Below are 22366 nucleotides of genomic sequence, written 5' to 3'. Positions count from 1 at the left end.
AATAATAGAATCTTAATATCCACAGAGTAACAATTCTCCATTTCTCCCTCCTCCATTCCTTGGCAACCACCATGCTATTCTCTGTTTCTAAGACTTTGACTACTTTAGATATTTCATGTAAAAGGAATCATGCAGTATTTGGCTTATTTTACTTAGCATGCTGTCCTCTAGGTTCATCTGTGTTGTCACAAATGGTAAGACTTTCTTCTTTTTTAAGGCTAAATAATATTCCATTGTGTTAAATTATTATACTTTTTTATCCATTCATCTATCAATGGACATTTAGGTTGTTCCCATATCTTGGCTACTGTGAACATGGGTATGCAAATATGTCTTTGAGATTTCTTATTTCAATTGTTTGAATATATACCCCAAAGTGGGATTGCTGAATCATCTGTGTTTTTTTTTTTTTGTCTGTTTGTTTTGTTTATCAGACGGTTTAACTCTGTTGCCAAGGCTGATCTTAAACTCCTGGATTCAAGTGATCCTCCTGCCTTAGCTTCTCAAATAGCTGGGACTACAGGCATAGGCAGTTCTATTTTTAGTTTTTTGTAGAACTAATATACTATGTTTTTTTTTAACAATGGCTGCACTAATTTGAATTCCCACCAACAGTGTATAAGGGTTCCAATTTGCTGGACATAGTGACACATACCTGTAATCTCAGCAACTTGAGAGGCTGAGGCAGGATTTGAGGGCAGACTGGGCAACTTAGCAAAGCCATAAGCAAATTAGCCAGACCTTGTCTCAAAACAAAAAATAAAAAGGGCTGAGGAAATGGCTCAATGGTAAAGTGCCTCTGGGTTCAATCTCTAATATCAAAAAATAAATAATAATATAATAACAATAATACTCTGTCTCCTTGCCAATACTTGTTATATTTTGTGTTCTGTATTGTGAAAATAGCCATCCTAGCAGGAATGAGGTGATTGATATGTCACTGTGGTTTTGATCAGCTTTTCCCTAATGATTAAGGATGTTAAACACCTTCTTTGTATACTTGGTCGCCATTTGTATGTCTTTGGAGAAATGTCTATCCATTTCCTTTGCTCGTTTTAAATGTAGTTATTTGGAGTTTGATTGTTTGTTTGTTTAATACAGTACTAGGGATTAAACCCAGGAATGTTCTATCTCTGAGCTATATCTCCAGTCCTTTAAAATTTTTTTTTTTTGTTTTGAGACAGGGTCTTACTAAGTTGCCCAGGCTGGCCTCGAACTTGCAATTCTTCTGCCTCAGCCTCCTAAATCATTGGGATTACAGGTGTGCACCACCTCATCTGGCTTATTTTTGTTTGTTTGCTTGCTATTGAGTTGTAGGAGATTATTAGTCTTTTATCAGATAAATACTGTGCAAATAGTTTATCCCATTATGTAGAATGTCATTTCACTGTGTTGATTGTTTCCTTTGCTGTGTAGTCGGACATTTGTCTATTTTTTTTTCTTTATTGCCTGTGGGTTTTTAAACATACCTTCATTTTATTTATTTATTTATTTATTTATTTATTTATTTATTTATTTATTTATTTTTATGTGGTGCTGAGGATCGAACCCAGTACCTCACATGTGCAAGCAAGAGCTCCACCACTAAGCTACAATCCCAGCCCCTTGCCTGTGCTTTTTTTTTTTTAAACAGATCTTTTAAAAATATATTTTATTAGTTACTAAAGTACCTTTATTTATGTGGTGTGACACTCAAACCCAGTGTTTCACATATGCTAGGCAAGCACTCTACTACTGAGCCATAACCCCAGCCCCTTTGCCAAGAATTCATTTTAAGACCAATGTCAAGAAATTTTCCCCTTATGTTTTCTTTGAGGAGTTTATAGCTTGGGGTCTTATAGTCAAGTCTTTAATACATTTTGAGTTTATTTTTGAGTACAGTATAATGTAAGGGTGAAAATTAATTCTTTTTGCCTGTGTATACTCACAAATATGTGGAAATTAAACAACACACATCTAAACAACCAATAGGTCAAAGAAGAAACCAAAAAGGACATTTAAAAAATATGAAACAAATGAAAATGAAACACAGCATACCATAACTCATGGGATGCAAAAGCAGTAGTATAAAGGAAATTTACAGCAGTAAGTACCTGCATTAAAAAAGAAGAAGAGGGCTGAGGCTGGGGCTCAGTGGCAGAGCGCTTGCCTAGCATGTGTGAGGCACTGGGGTTGATTCTCAGCACCACATATCAATAAATAAAATAAAGGTCCATTGACAACTAAAAAAGTATTTAAAAAAAGAAGAATCTCAAATAAATGGCCTATGTTTTAATCCTTAAAGAACTAGAAAAAGAACAATCTATTCCAAATGTAACACAAGAAAGAAATAATAAGTACCAGAGCCAAAATTAATGGAACAGAAAGTAGAAAAGCAATAGAAAAAATTAATGAAAGAGTTTCTTAGTTGAATAGATACACAAAGTTGACTAAAAAGAGAGATAATGCCAATAAATACAATTAGAAATAAAAGAGGAGACATTACAACTGAGGCCAGAAATGCAACAAGTTATAAAAGAATACTATGAAGATTTCTACACCAGTAAATTGAGTAACCTAGAAGAAATGGATAAATTCTTTGAAACATAAAAACTGCCAACACTAAATCATGAAGAGAGAGAAAATCTGGAGACAGGGCTATAGCTCTGTGGTAGAAGTGCCTGCTTAGCAAACATGAGGCCCTGGGTTCAATCCTCAGTACTGCCAAAAAAGTGGAAAATCTGAACAGAATACTAAGAAGTAAGGAGATTAGATCAGTAATCAAAACCTCCCAATGAAGAAAAGCTTATTACCAGAGGGCTTCAGTGTCAAATTTTAAAGAAGAATCAATGTCAATCCTTCTCAAACTCTTCCAAAAAATTGAAGAGGGAGAAACACTTTGAAATTCATTTATGAGTCCAGCGTTACCCTCTTACCAAACCCAAAGGCACTATAAGGGGAAAAATAATCACACATCTCTACCTCTGATGAACACAGATAAAAAAGATTTTCAGCAAAATTATAGCAAATTGAATTAAATAGTACATTTAAAGGATTATATGCTGGGCTTGGTGGTGCATGCCTGTGAGGATAGTGAGTTCAAAGTCAGCCTCAACAACTTAGTGAGGCTCTAAGCAACTTAGTGAGATCCAGTCTCAAAATAAAAATGTAAAAAGGACTGGGGATATGGCTCAGAGGTTAAGTACCCCTGGGTTCAATACCTGGTGGAAGAAAGAAAGAAAGAAACAAAAGAAAGAAAGAGAAGGAGAGAAAATAAAAGAAAAGAAAGATAAACCCATGATCAACTGGGTTTATCTCTGAGATGCAAGAATGGTTCAACACACACAAATCAATAAATGTGATAGACCACATTAACAGAATGAAGGATAAATATCACAGGATCATGTCAGAAGATGAAAAGAAAATATGTGACATTTTACTCTTTTGTCATAAAACGGTCAACAAATTAGGAATGTGCCACAATATAATAAAGGCCACTTATGACAAGCCCACAGCTAACTTCATACTTAAAAATGAAAAACAGAAAGCCTTTGTCTCTGAGGTGGAACATGGCAATGATGCCCAGTCTCAATATTCTATTTAATATAGTACTAGAAATCCTAGACAGAACAATTGGACAAGAAAAATAAATAAAAGTATCTAGAGATTCCAACATGGCGGCGGGCGCAGAGAGATCAAGTCCCTGACCTCTTCAGCTGTGCAGGCATAGGGAGTCGTAAACAAACTAAATCTGTTTGCTCAGGATCACTAGGCAATGCTGAGCTGACATGGATCTGGGGTGAACAGTCTGGGCCTCCCAGAACACACACTGAGCCCGGATCAGCTGAATTCAAGCTCCCGTTCGCCTGCTTCCCGCAGACAAACAGCTGTGACTCAGCACTAATCCATCTGGCTGAAACAACTGGTCAGCCCTTCTCATCCTACGGAGGTAAATGCCTACCGAGCCTTCATAGGTAGTGGCCACAGGTTTGAAACGGGGCTTGGGAGAGACAGTAAGGACCCACCCGTTGCATTGGTCGCCTGGCAAAGGGAAACGAACTGTCGACATTTGCGAGAGACACCACCATGGCAGAGAACTGACGTCATCAGACTGCGGCGGAGGAGATAACTTCATTGAAACCTGTGGCTACAGGTGTGTAATGCCCTAGCCTTCCCTCTCCACACATGGGGGAAACCTTAAGGGCCCCTCCCAGCTCTCCCGTAAGGGCCCCTCCCAGATCTCCCGTGAGCACGGTAGCCAGACAGAGGAAATCAGAGGTGGCGCGGGACCCGCGGCGCGGAACTACCGCTCCCACCAAGGCTGACAGCTGAGGTCTCTTGCACCAGCTACCGGGGGCGTGGCTCCGGAGGGCAAGGAAAATTCGCTGAGGATTCTCAGCCCCAAGCTCTACAAACTTAGGGTCTGAGGGAATGGCAAACTGGAAGAGTGTGCCCAGTCGTTCATGGAAACAGGGCTCCGGGGAGCAGCAGACCTGGCGTGTAGCCAGTATTGTGGTGAGCGGCACCCGTGAGAGGGGCCTGGCTAGAGGAAAAGTGGGAAGTGATTAGACTCAAGAGGAGGCCCTAGGCACTCAGGATTGGAGACTCGCCCAGTCTGGGAGGAGCTGCTGCACAGTGATTGGTTCCCCCGTATTGACAGGAGAAACTTGGCCTGGTGGGCACAGCGCCACCTACTGGAAGAGAAGTTAATCAAACTCTAAGACTGCATTTATTAGTTTGTTTTTTTTTTCTTTTTTTCTTTTCTCTTTTGTTTTGATTTGGGTTTTTCTTTCATTTTCATTTTTCTTTCTTGTTTTTTAAAAATTTTTTTACAATTTTTTTAAAATTTTTTTCCTTCTAATTTTAATTTTAATTTTTTTTATTTTTTTTTAATTTTTTTTCTTTTTTATTTCCTATTTTTTTATTCTTTTGTCTTTTCATTTCTTTTCAATTATCTTATCCCCCCTTCCTTGAATTCTACCTGCTTACTCTCATTCTCTTTAGTGACTTCTTCCCTTCCCTTCTAATATCTTTCCTCCCAAGCATCAAATAAACTTATAGGAGTAAACAGTAACTCAGCAGTCAAACAGAACAAGAAGTAACATGAGCAGCTTCAAAAAGCAAGGAAGAAAAGGAGTACAAACAATGCAGGACAGCCTAAATATTCAGGAGGACCTAGAGTCATCAGAAAAATGGTCATATAAAGAATTCAAGGAACACCTTAGACAGATGGAATGGAACCTTAAAGAGGATACAAGACAGCAAATTCAAGCAGCAAAAGAACACATTGAGAATGAATTACATAAACAGATAAAAGAAGAAGTTAAGCATCTTTATCAGGAGATAGAGATTATAAAAAAATCAAACAATAATTCTAGAAATGAAGGAAACGATAAACCAAATTAAAAACTCAATTGAGAGTATTACTAACAGAGTGGAGCAAGTAGAAGCCAGAACGTCAGATAATGAAGACAAAATATATCATCTTGAAAAGAGTCTCGCCAACTCAGAAAGGCTGGTAAAAAATCACGAGAAAAACATCCAAGAGTTATGGGATAACATAAAAAAACCAAACTTACGAGTCATTGGGATAGAAGAAGGTACAGAGATTCAAACCAAGGGAATGAGTAACCTGCTGAATGAAATAATTACAGAAAACTTTCCAGAAATAAAAAAGGAAACAGATATACAAATTGTAGATGCATACAGGACACCGAGCACACAAAATCACAGTAGACCAACGCCAAGACACATTGTTATGAAGATATCCAATATACAGAACAAAGAGAAAATATTAAAAGCTACAAGAGAAAGGAGGCAGAATACATTCAGGGGTAAACCAATAAAGTTAACAATGGATTTTTCATCACAGACGCTGAAAGCAAGAAGGTCATGGAACAATGTATTTCAAACACTGAAAGACAATGGATGCCACCAAGAATTCTGTATCCAGCAAAATTAAGCTTCAGGTATGACAACGAAATAAAAATCTTTCATGATAAACAAAAGTTAAAAGAATTTGCAGCCAGAAAACCAGCATTGCAAAGCATCTTGAGCAAAAAACTACACGAGGAAGAAATGAAAAACAATAACCAAAACCATCAGTGGGAAGTGCGTCGGTAAAGACAGAGGGTGGGGGAAAAGATAATCACGGAGAAACAAACTAAATTTTTAAAAAAAGGATAAATAATCAAACATGGCTGGAAGTACAAACCATATATCAATAGTAACTCTAAATGTTAACAGCTTAAACTCTCCAATAAAGCGACATAGGCTGGTATCATGGATTAAAAAACAAATCCAACAATATGCTGCCTCCAGGAGACACATCTGATTGGAAAAGACATACACAGGCTGAAGGTGAAAGGATGGGAAAAAATATACCACGCACACGGTCCTCGTAAGCAAGCAGGGGTGGCCATCCTCATATCGAATAAAATCGACTTCAAGACTAAGTTAATCAAAAAAGATAAGGAAGGACATTATATACTGTTAAAAGGAACCATTCACCAACAAGACATAACAATTATCAATATTTATGCACCAAATAATGGTGCTGCAACATTCATAAAACAAATTCTCCTCAAGTTCAAGAATCAAATAGACCACAACACAATCATTATGGGTGACTTCAACACACCTCTCTCACCATTGGACAGATCCTCCAAACAAAAGTTGAATAAAGAAACTATAGAACTCAATACCACAATCAATAACCTAGAATTAACTGACATATATAGAATATATCAACCATCATCAAATGGATATACTTTTTTCTCAGCAGCACATGGATCCTTCTCAAAAATAGACCATATATTATGCCATAGGGCAACTCTCAGTAAATATAAAGGGGTGGAGATAATACCATGCATTTTATCTGATCATAATGGAATGAAACTGGAAATCAATGATAAAAGAAGGAAGGAAAAATCCTACATCACATGGACAGTGAACAATATGTTACTAAATGATCAAGGGGTTACAGAAGACATAAAGGAGGAAATCAAAAAATTCTTAGAGATAGATGAAAATACAGACACAACTTATCGGCATCTATGGGACACAATGAAAGCAGTTTTAAGAGGGAAATTCATCGCCTGGAGGTCATTCCTCAAAAAAAGAAAAAACCAACAAATAAATGAGCTCACACTTCATCTCAAAGCCCTAGAAAAGGAAGAGAAAAACAACAGCAAATGTAGCAGAAGGCAAGAAATAATTAAAATCAGAGCAGAAATCAATGAAATTGAAACAAAAGAAACTATTGAAAAAATTAACAAAACTAAAAGTTGGTTCTTCAAAAAAATAAATAAGATCGACAGACCTTTAGCCATGCTAACGAAGAGAAGAAGAGAGAGAACTCAAATTACTAACATACGGGATGAAAAAGGCAATATCACAACAGATGCTACAGAAATACAGAAGACAATTAGAAATTATTTTGAAAACCTATATTCCAATAAAATAGAAGATAGTGAAGACATTGATAAATTCCTTAAGTCATATGATTTGCCCAGACTGAGTCAGGAGGATACACACAATTTGAACAGACCAATATCAATGGATGAAATTGAAGAAGCAATCAAAAGACTACCAACCAAGAAAAGCCCAGGACCGGATGGGTATACAGCGGAGTTTTACAAAACCTTTAAAGAAGAATTAATACCAATACTTTTCAAGTTATTTCAGGAAATAGAAAAAGAGGGAGCTCTTCCAAATTCATTCTATGAGGCCAACATCACCCTGATTCCGAAACCAGACAAAGACACCTCAAAGAAAGAAAACTACAGACCAATATCTCTGATGAACCTAGATGCAAAAATCCTCAATAAAATTCTGGCAAATCGAATACAAAAACACATCAAAAAAATTGTGCACCATGATCAAGTAGGATTCATCCCTGGGATGCAAGGATGGTTCAATATACGGAAATCAATAAATGTTATTCACCACATCAATAGACTTAAAGATAAGAACCATATGATCATCTTGATAGATGCAGAGAAAGCATTCAACAAAGTACAGCATCCCTTTATGTTCAAAACATTAGAAAAACTAGGGATAACAGGAACTTACCTTGACATTGTAAAAGCTATCTATGCTAAGCCTCAGGCTAGCATCATTCTGAATGGACAAAAGTTGAAGGCATTCCCTCTAAAATCTGGAACAAGACAGGGATGCCCTCTCTCACCACTTCTATTTAATTTAGTCCTTGAAATACTAGCCAGAGCAATTAGACAGACAAAAGAAATTAAAGGCATAAAAATAGGAAAAGAAGAACTTAAATTATCACTATTTGCAGATGACATGATTCTATACCTAGAAGACCCAAAAGGATCTACAAAGAAACTACTAGAACTAATAAATGAATTCAGGAAAGTGGCAGGATATAAAATCAACACACATAAATCAAAGGCATTTCTGTATATCAGCGACAAAACTTCTGAAATGGAAATGAGGAAAAACACTCCATTCACAATATCCTCAAAAAAAAATAAAATACTTGGGAATCAACCTAACAAAAGAGGTGAAAGATTTATACAATGAAAACTACAGAACCCTAAAGAGAGAAGTAGAAGAAGATCTTAGAAGATGGAAAAATATACCCTGTTCATGGATAGGCAGAACTAACATCATCAAAATGGCAATATTACCAAAAGTTCTCTATAGGTTTAATGCAATGCCAATCAAAATCCCAATGGCATTTCTTGTAGAAATAGATAAAACAATCATGAAATTCATATGGAAAAATAAAAGACCCAGAATAGCAAAAGCAATTCTAAACAGGAAGTGTGAATCAGGTGGTATAGCAATACCAGATTTCAAACTATATTACAGAGCAATAGTGACAAAAACAGCATGGTACTGGTACCAAAACAGGCGGGTGGACCAATGGTATAGAATAGAGGACACAGAGACTAATCCACAAAGTTACAACTATCTTATATTTGATAAAGGGGCTAAAAGCATGCAATGGAGGAAGGATAGCATCTTCAACAAATGGTGTTGGGAAAACTGGAAATCCATATGCAACAAAATGAAACTGAATCCCCTCCTCTCACCATGCACAAAAGTTAACTCAAAATGGATCAAGGAGCTTGATATCAAATCAGAGACTCTGCGTCTGATAGAAGAAAAAGTTGGCTCAGATCTACATATTGTGGGGTCGGGCTCCAAATTCCTTAATAGGACACCCACAGCACAAGAGTTAATAACAAGAATCAACAAATGGGACTTACTTAAACTAAAAAGTTTTTTCTCAGCAAGAGAAACAATAAGAGAGGTAAATAGGGAGCCTACATCCTGGGAACAAATTTTTACTCCTCACACTTCAGATAGAGCCCTAATATCCAGAGTATACAAAGAACTCAAAAAAAGACAATAAGATAACAAATAACCCAATCAACAAATGGGCCAAGGACCTGAACAGACACTTCTCAGAGGAGGACATACAATCAATCAACAAGTACATGAAAAAATGCTCACCATCTCTAGCAGTCAGAGAAATGCAAATCAAAACCACCCTAAGATACCATCTCACTCCAGTAAGATTGCAGCCACTATGAAGTCAAACAAGAAGAAGTGCTGGCGAGGATGTGGAGAAAAGGGTACACTTGTACATTGCTGGTGGGACTGCAAATTGGTGCAGCCAATTTGGAAAGCAGTTTGGAGATTCCTGGGAAAGATGGGAATGGAACCACCATTTGACCCTGCTATTGCCCTTCTCGGACTATTCCCTGAAGACCTTCAAAGAACATGCTACAGGGATACTGCCACATCGATGTTCATAGCAGCACAATTCACAATAGCTAGACTGTGGAACCAACCCAGATGCCCTTCAATAGATGAATGGATAAAAAAAATGTGGCATCTATACACAATGGAGTACTATGCAGCAATAAAAAATGACAAAATCATAGAATTTGCAGGGAAATGGATGGCACTAGAGCAGATTATGCTTAGTGAAGCTAGCCAATCCCTAAAAAACAAATACCAAATGCCTTCTTTGATATAATGAGAGCAACTATGAACAGAGCAGGGAGGAAGAGCAGGAAGAAAAGATTAACATTAAACAGAGACATGAGATGGGAGGGAAAGGGAGAGAAAAGGGAAATTGCATGGAAATGAAGGGAGACCCTCATTGCTATACAAAATTACATATAAGAGGTTGTGAGGGGAATGGGAAAATAAACAAGGAGAGAAATGAATTACAGTAGATGGGGTAGAGAGAGAAGATGGGAGGGGAGGGGAGGGGGGATAGTAGGGGATAGGAAAGGTAGCAGAATACTACAGTTACTAATAGGGCATTATGTAAAATTGTGGATGTGTAACCGACGTGATTCTGCAATCTGCATTTGGGGTAAAATTGGGGGTTCATAACCCACTTCAATCTAATGTATGAAATATGATATGTCAAGAGCTTTGTAATGTTGTGAACAACCAATAAAAAAATAAAAATAAAAATAAAAAAAGTATCTACACAGGAAAGGAAAAAGTAAATTGTCTGTTTTGTAGATATAACCTAATCTTATTGTAGAAAACCCTAAATACTCCTTGACCTTTGAGTGAGAAACTTTGATGTCTACAAAGTCAAAGATTTAGAAATAAGTATTTTTCCCCTGCAACTTACTACTCTGTCTTTATGGCATGTAACTATGAGAAGAGAGGCTAATCTATCCAAGGTGCCAACATCTGGCTCTAGGCAACCTTGAAATAATTTCTGTGTAAAGTCTGCCTAACTTTCTAAATACCTGCCTTTCTGCTTAATTTAGACAAAGTGAGAAGTCTGAATTTAGTTTTCTTAAATGTTGTGTTTATGTTGCTCCTGAGCAGCTGTTTTTAGCAGAGTAGCTAAAAAATAAACTTTGGAATTCTATGGAGCTGGTGAGAATCCCAACCTAGCTGTGTAACTCTGGACAATTTACCTAACCTCTCTGAGTCATCTTGGTTTCTTCACCTGTAAAATGCACATCATCATGCTTATAAGACTATGGTGAAAATTGAGGTAATGCACAGACAACACATTACATGGTGCCAAGTAGCTCTCAAAAAATATTATTGTAATATTTATTTCTAAGGATAATAATAGAACTGAGCTTTTTTTTTTTTTAACTTCACACCGTCCCTTTCTCACCACCAACAACATTGCAAACAATGTTGTATATATCATTTTAGGGTTTTATTTGCAGATTTTTTATAAAAATAAAATGACTTTGTTCTGTAATCTGCTGGGGTTTTTAGTAAATTAATTATGATGGGTATTTTTGCACATTGATAGATTCTTCCTCATCATCATTTTAATGGCTATGTACCTTAATCTTTTTTACTTAATGCTCAATTGTTGGGGACTAGAATGTTTCTAGGTTTTGCCATTATAAATCATACTATGATGAGTATGTTTAACCACAAATCTTGGGGTCATTCTTAGAATTACTGGTTCAAGAGAAGATTTCACTGATTTATGATGTTCATTTGATGGTCCTTTCTCTTGTCTAAGGATGGGTACTACCCAAACAATCAGGCCTAGTCATTTGGAAGGAAAGCCACAAAGGTACGAGTTAGCACTTGAGAGGCATTGACACTTTCCTCAGTGTTCGGCTCCCAAGGAGATGACTCCCCTCCTGCTTGCAGCTGGTGCATCCTGGGTGATTGAAAGCTCCCAAATCATCCCTCCTCTTACACTGCATCTCTTGGTTGGGCTTTCTTGACAGTGTAGAGAAGGGCATCTTCTGGGACCCTGGACTTTGTCCTCTTGGAATGTAGGTTCTCTGTCTCCCTCCTTACCCTTGTCACTTTGTGGTCTGAGTTTCTGGACAGGAAGGAAAGGATGAGCTAGATAAGCTCCTTTAAGATTAACTGTACAGGGGCTGGGCTGGGCCTCAGCGGTAGGGCACTTGCCTGGCATGGGTGAGGCACTGGGTTTGATTCTCAGCACCACATAGAAATAAATAAAATAAAGGTCTAGGGGCTGGGGTTGTGGCTCAGTGGTAGAGTGCTTGCCTAGCATGCATGAGGCACTGGGTTCGATCCTTAGCACCACATAAAAATAAAATAAAGGTATTGTGTCCACCCACAACTCGCTCGCTCGCTCTCTCTCTCTCTGTGTGTGTGTGTGTGTATGTGTGTGTGTATATATATATATATATATATATATATATATATATATATAGGTCTATTAACAATTAAAATATATTTTTTAAAGTTTTGAAACTAAGGGCATTCTTAAAAGACTGGGGTAAAGGGAGGTGCTGGCATGGAAGAAGAGCAGAGAAAAAGCATTACTTGGTTTTCTTCTCATTTGTGTTGTATGTTGGGATGGAGGTGGAAGAAGGATTAACATACAGAGAAGAATAGACTCTGAAGAAATTTATTCTGAAAAGTACAATATAGCCACCCCAATCTTCTCTGATTTCCACATGGGAAATGGCCATTGGACCTACCTCAGGAAAAGCAGAGCAACTCAGCTAAAGTCTTTCTCTGTTCACTCCAGGGCTAGCTGTCCTGTCTTTTCAGATGCCATGGAAGAGCCAGAGGACCCACAACCTGAGGATATGCAAACTGTACCCCAACCTGAGAACCTATCACTGACCCCTGCCCCCCAAACTCATCTGCATTTATCCAAAATGGGTACCCTGGTTGTTCTTGCAGGCTCATGGCTGGAAGGCATCGTGTCTCCATTCTTTTCCACTTTGGGCTCCCAAAGACCATGATTCATTGGGGGATTGCTAATCAATGATCCTATAAAAGGGGCCCCTCCCATCTCATACCACCTAATCCTCCTCATTTGTTGCTGTTGTTCTATTTTTTTCTTTTCTAGCTCCTTCTGCTCCAGTGATAAATCCACAGGCCCCCAACTCAGCTACAGGTTCCTCGGTCAGGGTGTGCTGGAGCTTATACTCTGATGACACTGTGGAGAGCTATCAGCTATCCTACCGTCCAGTGCAAGACAGCTCACTTGGAAAGGACCAAGCAGGTGAGGCTCTACCAGGAATATGCTCACATCCATGGGAATGGTTCAGGCCTCTCAGAGGACCAGACACTGCCTTCTTGGCAGCTGGGATGGTGAAGAAGAGAGGAGTCTGAATGTAGAGCATCTGGGAATGCCCAGAGTATGGCAGAAAGGGCTAGAAAGGCAAGCTGGGGCCTAACTAAAGAAGACCATGAAGCCATGGGGTCAGAGTTGTCCTTGGGATCAATCTGTGCCCACTTTGGGTGCAGGAAAGGCTAGTGATGCCCCTTGTTAAGGATAACCAGCTGGGCTGAATTCTAGCATGTCCTGGCAGGTAAAAGTTAAGACTGGCTCTTCCCATAGTAATCCTGTGCTACAGGAGAAACTGGAGGATCCATTTGCAGATTTCATGTAGAGTGAGGGAATCTCTACAACTTATAAGGAATGCTGCTGTCAAATGTACACCTCGGATTGAGACAACTCCTGAGAATGGCCACCTACCTCCCCTGCTGGCAGCTCTTGGTCCATCTTTTACCCAGGGAAATGGCTGGTATGGGTTTAGGGCTGGAGTAGTCTATCCCTCAATAATTTATAAACTATTCTCCTGTTTAGCAGTATTAGTCAAATTTCCATAACTGTAACAAAAATGCCTGAAGTAAATCAGCTTTAAAGGAGGAAAGGTTTATTTGGCTCAGGATTTTTGAGGTTTCAGTCCATGGTCACTTGGTTCCATTGCTTTTGATCCTATGGTGGTAGTTTGTTATGGTAACAGTCCTCACCTTGTCCTCACCTCACGGTAGCTAGGGAGCCCAGAGAGACAGGAAGGAGTTGTGGTCCCAATATCCCCTTCAAGGGCACACCCTCAATGACCTAACTTTCTTCCACTAGGCACTACCTACTAAAGGTTCTATCACCTCTCAATAGCTCCATGGGCTAGGGACCAAGCCTTCAACACACAGGCGTTCAAGGGACACTTATCTAAACTATAGCAAGAAAAAAGAATCAGACTGCTCAAAAGACCCCACTAAGTATCTGATGGAATCAGAGGATCAGGTCTGGCCCAATAGGACCTGTCCTGTGCACCTGGGGTTCTAGTGAGATTGCTAGAAGAAAATTTAGGATCTCCGTTTGGTGTATGAGGATGCTGAGACCCAGAGAGAAATGAGCTGTCTGTGTGGACCCAGGGAGTTTGGCAGAACCAGGGTGAGAACAGGTCTGAAGGCTCCCTGCCTACCATACCAGGCCACGCCAAGTGGAGAGCTCTGAATTCCAGAAGGTGAGGATGATGTTTCTATCCAGGGACCAGGAAGGAAGTGAAATTCTTGAAAAAAGAGTAAGTTTATGTGATGATGAGAGAGGAGGAGGGTGGATCATATGAACAAGAGAACTTTAAGGGAAAGGAAAAGGGAGGATGGGGATCAAGAAGTCAAACCTGCACACCTGTAATCCCACCGGCTCTGGACGCAGAGGGAGGATCACAAGTTCAAAGGAAGTCAAACCTGAATAATCACAGCTTTTGCTACAAACTAACCATGCTAGCACCCTCTGCCAACTTGCAGAGGCCATTGTGTGGGGGCTATGTAGTGGAAATTTTTTGAAGGTCTTTTAAATGGACCCTGCTGTCATAAAAGAACTGGTATCAAATGGTGGATTTGAGTTATCACTGCCTTGCAGGTTTCTGAGGAGGAATGGAGTTGTTATCATTTCATTTTTGCTACATAATAATACACCCCCCTACCCTGCAACCTAGTGGCTTCAAATAAAAAAACATTTATGATTTCCTATAACTCTATGGGTTGACTGGACAACTCTGGTCTGAGCCACCTTGAGTAGGACTGGATTGTCTAGGGTGACCTCACTAATCTAGTGCCTCACCCGGGATGGCTGCAATGGCTTGGGTGCTAGGACTGTTCCATGTTGTCTCACAACCTCCAAGAGACGGGCTTGGACTTGTTCCCATGTAGTGGAAGCATTCCTAGCAGCCCCTGTGCACTGGCACTTCCCAAGCCTCTGTTTATATCATATTTGTCATTGCCTTATCATCGAAAGCAAGTCCCAAATAGGTAAGTCCAGTTTTAAATAATAGCAAGAAAGAACCTCTTAAAAGGAGGAACAACAAAATCACATTGCAGAGAGCCATCTATATAAGGATGGGTGTAATTTGCAGCCAGTTTTATAATCTACTACAGTGGAATTCAGCATAATGAACTTGGAGCCACTTGGCCTATTAAAGGTTGAATTCTTTTTTTCCCCCCAGAGTTTACAGTGACCGTCAAAGAAACATATTGCTCAGTGGCAAACCTTGAACCAAATACCCAGTATGAATTTTGGGTCATTGCTCAGAACAGAGCTGGCCCCAGTCCTTCCAGCGAGCGTGCAGTATACATGACAGGTAATGAGGACCACTTATTTTCTATAGCAGGGTTTTTATTTCAGGGTACACCAGGGCACAGGTTTCTACAGGTAATAGGGCTCTTGATTTCATTTGAAATAGCAGAAAGTGCTGTGTGATTCTTATATGTGTGTGGTTTTATTTAATACACCAAATCTATGTGCTTGATACAGCAGATACATTTTCTTATGGTTGATCTCAAAAAATGTTATACTTGGCCACACTGACATTTGAGCATTGAGATATCCTCTGCTCCAAGAATATCAACAGGGATTCCCTGGTGCTGTGGTGTGTGAGTGTGTGTGTGTGTGTGTGTGTGTGTGTGTGTGTGTTGCTGAGGATGGATCCCAGGGTCTCATGCATGCTAGGCAAGTGCTCTACCACTGAGCTACATACCCAAGCCCTTCTTGGTGCTTTTTATTGCATTGTATCTTTTCTGTGGGAGGAAGAGGGTGGTTAAGATATTTGTCCACAGCTCTGAACAAAATGACTAGAAATGAACATAATGGTTTTTCATCTCTTTTTTCTCCTACCTTTAGCCCCATCTCCTCCCATTATAAAAAGCAAAGAGATAAGGAGCTGTGAAGAGGCTGCATTCATTTGCTGGGAGTCTGGGAATCTGAATCCTGTGGACTCATACACAGTGGAGCTGACCCAAGCAGAAACACCAGAAGCCTTGGGAGTAACTGAGTGAGTTATAAGGGCATTTGTTGGGGTACTTAGAAAGTGTGTAGAGTCTGGAGAGAAGTTCAGAATTTGTGACACATAGGAATCTTAATTTTAGATTGCTTGGTTTTCATGAGAAGTAGCTGAAATACTATTATTGAAAGTGAATGATGACCAAGTAAGTAAATAAATGGATAAATCTCATGTTTACTCCCCCCCCATTCCCAGTATGGTTTCCCATTCATTCATTCAACAAATATGGAGAGCCTAGGTGGTACCAGGTCCTGGGGAGGGGAGCCACTGGGAATCTAGAAAGACCACTCCCTGCCCTTATGTTAGTCAAACTGAAGAAACAAACAAACAAAAAACCCTGAAAACACCCATGTGTAAAATACTCAGTGCTCTGAAGCACTCAAGTGCTAGGAAGAAAAATGAAATGTAATTAATTAGAGAATGGAGGTGGATATGGAAACCACCTTTGGATAGAGTAGACATTTAAACTGAGAGCAGGACAGATGGGAGGGACTGAGCTGGAGAGTAGTTGACACCTGGCTGCTCCATCCTTGGACAGGAGCTACCTGACACAGGCCCCAGGGCAGGAGAGAGCTGGAAATGCTAGAGGAACTAAGAGATCCATCTGTCTGGAATTCAGGGAGGAGAGTGAGAGGGGAATGAGGAAAGACCAGGTATTGCAGTTCAATATACAAAGAATATTGCCTATTGTAGAGGGTTGTCTGGAGGCTCATGTTCACCCAGCTTTTCAGAGCAAAATCATTCGCAAGTAGATGAGGCCTGGACTCCATGACCATCGGGGTCTACAGATCTGATAAGTCAGCTGTGTATAGCAGAGGAAACATAGATGTTCCATTGTCTTGCAACCAGGAGTCCAGAAACTTGTAGAAAGGGAACAAACCCACTAGGCAGGCCAGCACTAGCCACTGCATGCAGGACAGCCTGTTGTGAAGCATAGGGGTGCATGAAGCTGGCCCTGGAGAAATGGTGGAGTTTGGAGTCAGCCATAAGGGAAGTAGATTCTTCTGTGCTAAATGCTGGCCTTGGAACCTGACCATTTATACCATCTAGCTCTTCTAGGTGAAGTCTATGTGTCCATAGCCACATTAAGGCTAACCTTGGTTTTCTACTCCTATAGATACTCAGGAATCAGGCAGGGTGGTAGGGGTGTCCACTGCTTCTGGTCACTCTAGTGGTTTAAGTTTTCCTTTGCAGGGGTGTCCACTGCTTCTGGTCACTCTAGTGGTTTAAGTTTTCCTTTGTAGTTTGTGCTGATACCTTCAGAGCACCAGACACCTGGGACAAACCTTTAACAATGGGGCACTCAGAGGGCTTGTCAGTGGCCTGAGTTATCTGGGTGGTATTTACTCTCCCAGTACAAATACAGCTTTGACCTCCCATTGTTGAAGGAAAGGCAAAACTCCTTCACAGGCTTTGGACCCTTTGCCTCTCCAGCTCATCCCACACTGGCTCCTCCTCCCTCTTCAGCTCTAGTCACATAGGTCATATTTTAGTTCCTCTTACTTTCCTTGCTCCTCCATGCCATGTGACCTTTCCATATGCTGTGCCTTCCATGTAGAAGACTTTTCTATCCCCCTTTTCTCCAGTTATTTCCTAGTCTTTCTTCGGAACTCAACTTCCTCCCCCAGATACTCTACAGCACACTGTGGACTTGTCATGGTTACCACAGTAATTGCTTGAGGAACGCCTTTCTTCCCATCTAGACTGCAAGCTCTAGGAAGGCAGGCATTGCATTTGGTTTTCCCCCAGGCTTCCCTATACAGTATCTAGAACCTAAGGTGCTTAGTTAATATCTATTGAAAGAATAAGCAAAAGTGCCTCTCTGGCCTGAAGCTGCATTCTCCAAGATGGTGTGAACATCCTGGCCCTGTATGGGTGAGGGTGTTATATCTGTAGATGAGCATAACTCTGAAGATTTCTCTTGCCCACTGGCCTGAAATGGGGTTAAAACCACAGGAATACAGACAGTGGCAATTGTGAGCTTATATTATCAAATAATACAATAGTAATGAATTGGATTATTCCCAAAGGGCAGCTTTCCTCCAAGAGTGTGGGTATCAAGGTGAACTTCAGGGGACCCTTTGGTTCTGATCAGTCATTTGTTCATAGACACATACTAAGAACTTTCTTTGGGCCCAGCATGGTACTGCAGTTAATAGTACTCAGTCACTGCCCTCAGAGAGGTCATGATCCTAATAGCCAGATGGAGATATGCTGGATTTTACTATATGAATGATCCATGATGCTGCATTTACCAAGCCTAGTGCTGGGTGCTTGGGAGACTTGGGTAAGGAGTTTGGAAGGGAAACAGCAACAGACACAAGTAAGAAAGTGGACTACAGGTTTTCTAAGGGCAACTGAGGAGGAGCCAGTACTTTTGACTATACTGCTGCAGGTCAAAAGATGGTGAAAACAAGAGTGTTTTTAAAATCCCTGTTTTGAAAGGGACATGTGGCACTTGGGCCTGGATGCCCTGACCTCATGCTGACTGCATCTCTACTTCTTTGCCCAGGTCTGTTGTGGGCATCCCAACCTGTGAATCCCTGATACAACTACAGCCCAGGCAGTGCTATACCATCTACGTGAGAGCCCTCAATGTTGGGGGTCCCAGCGCCAGAAGTGATCCTGCTACAGTCCACACCACAGGTCTGTGCCCTGGCCCACACACTCTGTGACCCAAGGTGGCCACTTCTTGGCACACTCAGTGCTGCTATGACTTAAAAAAAAATACAGATGAATATAGGTAGATATGAACACATGGCAAGTCAGGCCTGGAAGGAGCTCATGGGCAATCAAAGCCTTCTGTTCTCATTTAACAGATCAAAGACTGAAAGCCCAAGACACTATTTTGTGGCCCAGTGAGCATTAGAACTCAGGGTTCCCCCCCCCACCTTTTTTTGTAGTGGTAGATGGATAGCATGCCTTTATTTTATTTGTTTTCTTTGCTGAGGATCGAACCCAGTGCCTCACATATGCTAGGCAAGTATTCTGCAACTGAGCCACAATCCCAGCCCAGAACTCAAGGCTTTTTTTTCAGGCCCAAGTTGGACTAGAGGCTTGTCCCACTGGATCTGGGTGGCTCAAGCACATCATATATCTTATACAAATTGAATAACTCTCTTGAGACCAGGTCTTTACAAAATTACCAAAAGTCACTGGCCTTTGCTTACCTCCCTGTTCCTGCTTTGGGTCCAAGCCATCTCCCTAGCTCAAGACCAACTTAAAAGTCAGTTGTCCAGCCTTCTCTTTGGCCCTAGGGGATACTCATATTCCTTCTCATTTGCCATTATTCTGTCAGAGAACTGTCACATCTCACATCCAAGTCTTGAGTTAGCAGAGACCTCACTAGAAATACCCACACATCTCCTATTATCCTGGCTCTGCTCTCTGAGATTTGCCAAGGTACACAGAAGCCAGGCGGGTCTCCCCAAACCTTAGAGCAGAACCAGCCAAGCCAGCTGAGTGAGTGATTTACAGGTAAGCAGCAGAAGCAGGGAGCCTGGCTCCGGGTCAGGGACATTTCCTTAACTAGGATATTTCACTGAGACACATTGTGTTATTTTGTCCTCATTACCAATGCTAGGAGGAGAGGTCTTGCTATTAACCCCCATTTATATTCCTTCCACACAGATGGGAAAAACAAGTTCAAGGGCCACCTAAGGACACAGAGCTGGAAAAGATTACTGCTAGCATTAGGATTTGGGTTTTTCTTTCATCTAGTGCTGGGCCTTCCTTCAGTTGCCTAGTGCTTCAAATTCTTGAGCCAATCTGATATTTTGAAATACCAAATTCTGTTTCAATAAGAGAATGGAGAGCAAAAGTACAGCTAGCTTGATTATTCAGTAATCTCTGATTTGTTTAAATAATTTTTTAGCATGCACACTTTTTTTAAAAAAGAGAGAGTTTTTTTAATATTTATTCTTTTTTAGTTCTTGGCGGACACAACATCTTTGTTTTTGTATGTGGTGCTGAGGATCAAACCCGGGCCACACGCATGCCAAGCAAGCGCGCTACCGCTTGAGCCACATCCCCAGCCCCATAGCATGCACACTATTAATGGAAAACTAAAATAAATATGAATCAGGGCTGGGGTTGTGGCTCAGTGGTAGAGCACTTGCCTAGCACAGATGAGGTACTGGGTTCAATCCTCAGAAACACATTCAAATAAAGATATAGTGTCCATCTACAACAAAAAATATTTTAAAAAATGAATATGAATCAGCAAAAAACACATATACATATGTATACATATGTGTGTGTGTGTATATATATATGCACATTCATACATAAATGTTCGTATGTTTGGGACCAGAAATCAGCCAATAAGGGCCACACATTGTTAGTTGTGAGGTAGAAACACGAATCCCCCACCAGTCAGCTCAGATAGTAAATGAAGTTCCCAATAGCATCAGATTGTGGGAAATAATCATGAACAGTTTGGTGGTGATGCTTGAACACATCTGAGACAATTAGAAGTGACAAAATGGGACCTTAGAAAAGCTTGACTAAGGGACAGTAATGGCAAATGAGTTGCTATGTTGCTAAAATAGTGGGGGTTTTTAATACTGATAATTTTTAATTAGATTTCTTTTGAACCTCTTTTTGATGAGCTTTCTTTTCATCATGACTTGGGGATGAATGATCTCCTGCCCTAATTGCAAAGTGAAACTTTGATTTTGCTAACCTTTGTCAAGTGGATCATGATAAATTGCCTCAAGGCTTGGCACGTAGCACACACCTGTAGCACACACCTCTAGCTACATAGAGGCTGAGGCAATAAGATTGCAAATTTGAGGCCAATTTCTGCAACTTAGTGGGACCCTGTCTCAAAATAAAATTTAAAAAGGGCTAGGGGGATGTAGCTCAGTGGTAAAGCACCCCTAGGCTCACTCTCTGGAATGGCAAAGAGGGGACATTCCTTCAATTTCTGTTTCTCTTGGTAAAAAAGCTGGACATTTTTATCCAAGTGCAGGTGTTTACAGCTTACAAATTAAGAGCACAGCCTCTAGAATCAAGTATGGGGTTCAAATCTGAGGTCTATCATGTGCCAGCCCATTTCCTAACCACCTATGCCTCAGTATCTTCATCTACAAAATAGAACTAGTAACACCTGTTTCTAAGAGTAATCATGAGGACTGAAAGAAGTGAGTCTTGCAAATTGCTTAGGGCTGTGCTAAGCACACAAGAACTAACCCATACACGGTAAATGTCATCCTGAACTCATAGGATGGCTACAACTGCAAAGAGCAGGCTTAAGCAGATCCCACACAAAGCTAATCCTACCATGCTGTGGAGTAAAATGACTGCCTTCAGGGGATGGGGGGTGGGATTCCGCCAGGAGGGGAATCATTTGGGTCCAGGTATTCCCTTCTTCCACAGGAAGCTACTTTCCCCTGAACAAGAACACCTGCCATCCCTGGCTGACCATTTCTAAAGATGGGTTTACAGTGGTGCGAAGTGAAAGGAAAATCCTTACAAGAGAGCCGCTACCCAGCAAGATCCAGTTTACCAGGTACTTTATTGACTGAAATTCCCTAATGACACTGTTATTCAGGGAGAACTGGATTATGTTAAACAGATGCAGCCTAGAAAGAAATGAGTGAAGAGGTAGGAGCCTAGTGGAGGGAGATGAGGAGATGATACGGGCAGTTGAGGCCTGGGCTGAGATCATGACACCAAGAGATGTGAGTTAGGCTGTTAGACTGTGCAAGAGCACAAACACCACTATTGTCTTCTACTAATTAGTCCAGTGTGCTTCCTCCTACACTGTGGTACCTTATACCAAAACTCCTATAGGATATTGGGCGATGGAATGGTCGGCCCTAAAGCTCATCATTGAGCTTGTATGTGAACTGAGTGATGGGTTTCACCAAAGATGCTGGTTAGCTATCTAGTTCTCTAGCTACATCCAGAGCTTAGTACTCGATGTTGAAGTGACTTATTTATACCATCCTCCTTCCCAAAAATGCATAAAAAGGGCAAATAGAGATAGAAACATTAAAGCAATAGGAGAATAATAACACAGATTGGTTAAGTTCAAAGGTTAATTCAGTTTCCATTAAACATGGCCTCTCAAGCCGGTGTTGGTGGCACATGCCTATAATAGCAACTTGGAAGGCTAAGGCAGGAAGATCCCAAGTTCAAGGTAGGAGCCTGGTGGGATGGATGAGCAACATAGTGGGACCTTGTCTCAAACTAACATGAAAAAGTTTGGGAATGTAGGTCAGTGGCAGAGCTTGCCTAGCATGTACAAGACCCTGGGTTTGATCCCCAGAACCAAACACAATTAAGTTGGAGGTTACCTTACCCACCTTGTAGGAGTGTATCAAGGATCCAGTAAGCCATTGCTC

General features: G+C 40.6%; 1 protein-coding gene across 6 annotated transcripts in view; it reads left to right on the top strand.

Annotated features, from left to right (window-relative positions):
* The window catches only part of FSD2 (fibronectin type III and SPRY domain containing 2), a 49224-nt gene that overhangs the window by 21701 nt on the left and 5157 nt on the right, over positions 1-22366 (top strand). For all 6 annotated transcript variants that reach the window (XM_081293013.1, XM_081293012.1, XM_081293010.1 and 3 more), the window contains 5 exons: positions 12794-12949; positions 15183-15317; positions 15857-16007; positions 18529-18662; positions 21396-21528. In XM_081293013.1, coding sequence (XP_081149139.1) covers positions 12794-12949; positions 15183-15317; positions 15857-16007; positions 18529-18662; positions 21396-21528 — 709 coding nt within the window. The remainder of the gene's footprint in view (positions 1-12793; positions 12950-15182; positions 15318-15856; positions 16008-18528; positions 18663-21395; positions 21529-22366) is intronic.

The sequence above is a fragment of the Spermophilus citellus genome, assembly GCF_964194105.1.
Source record: "Spermophilus citellus genome assembly, chromosome: 4".
In the NCBI taxonomy this organism is placed as follows: domain Eukaryota; kingdom Metazoa; phylum Chordata; class Mammalia; order Rodentia; family Sciuridae; genus Spermophilus; species Spermophilus citellus.
The sequence above is the reverse complement of the archived record's forward strand: the minus strand, read 5'-3'. Positions and strand labels throughout refer to the sequence as shown.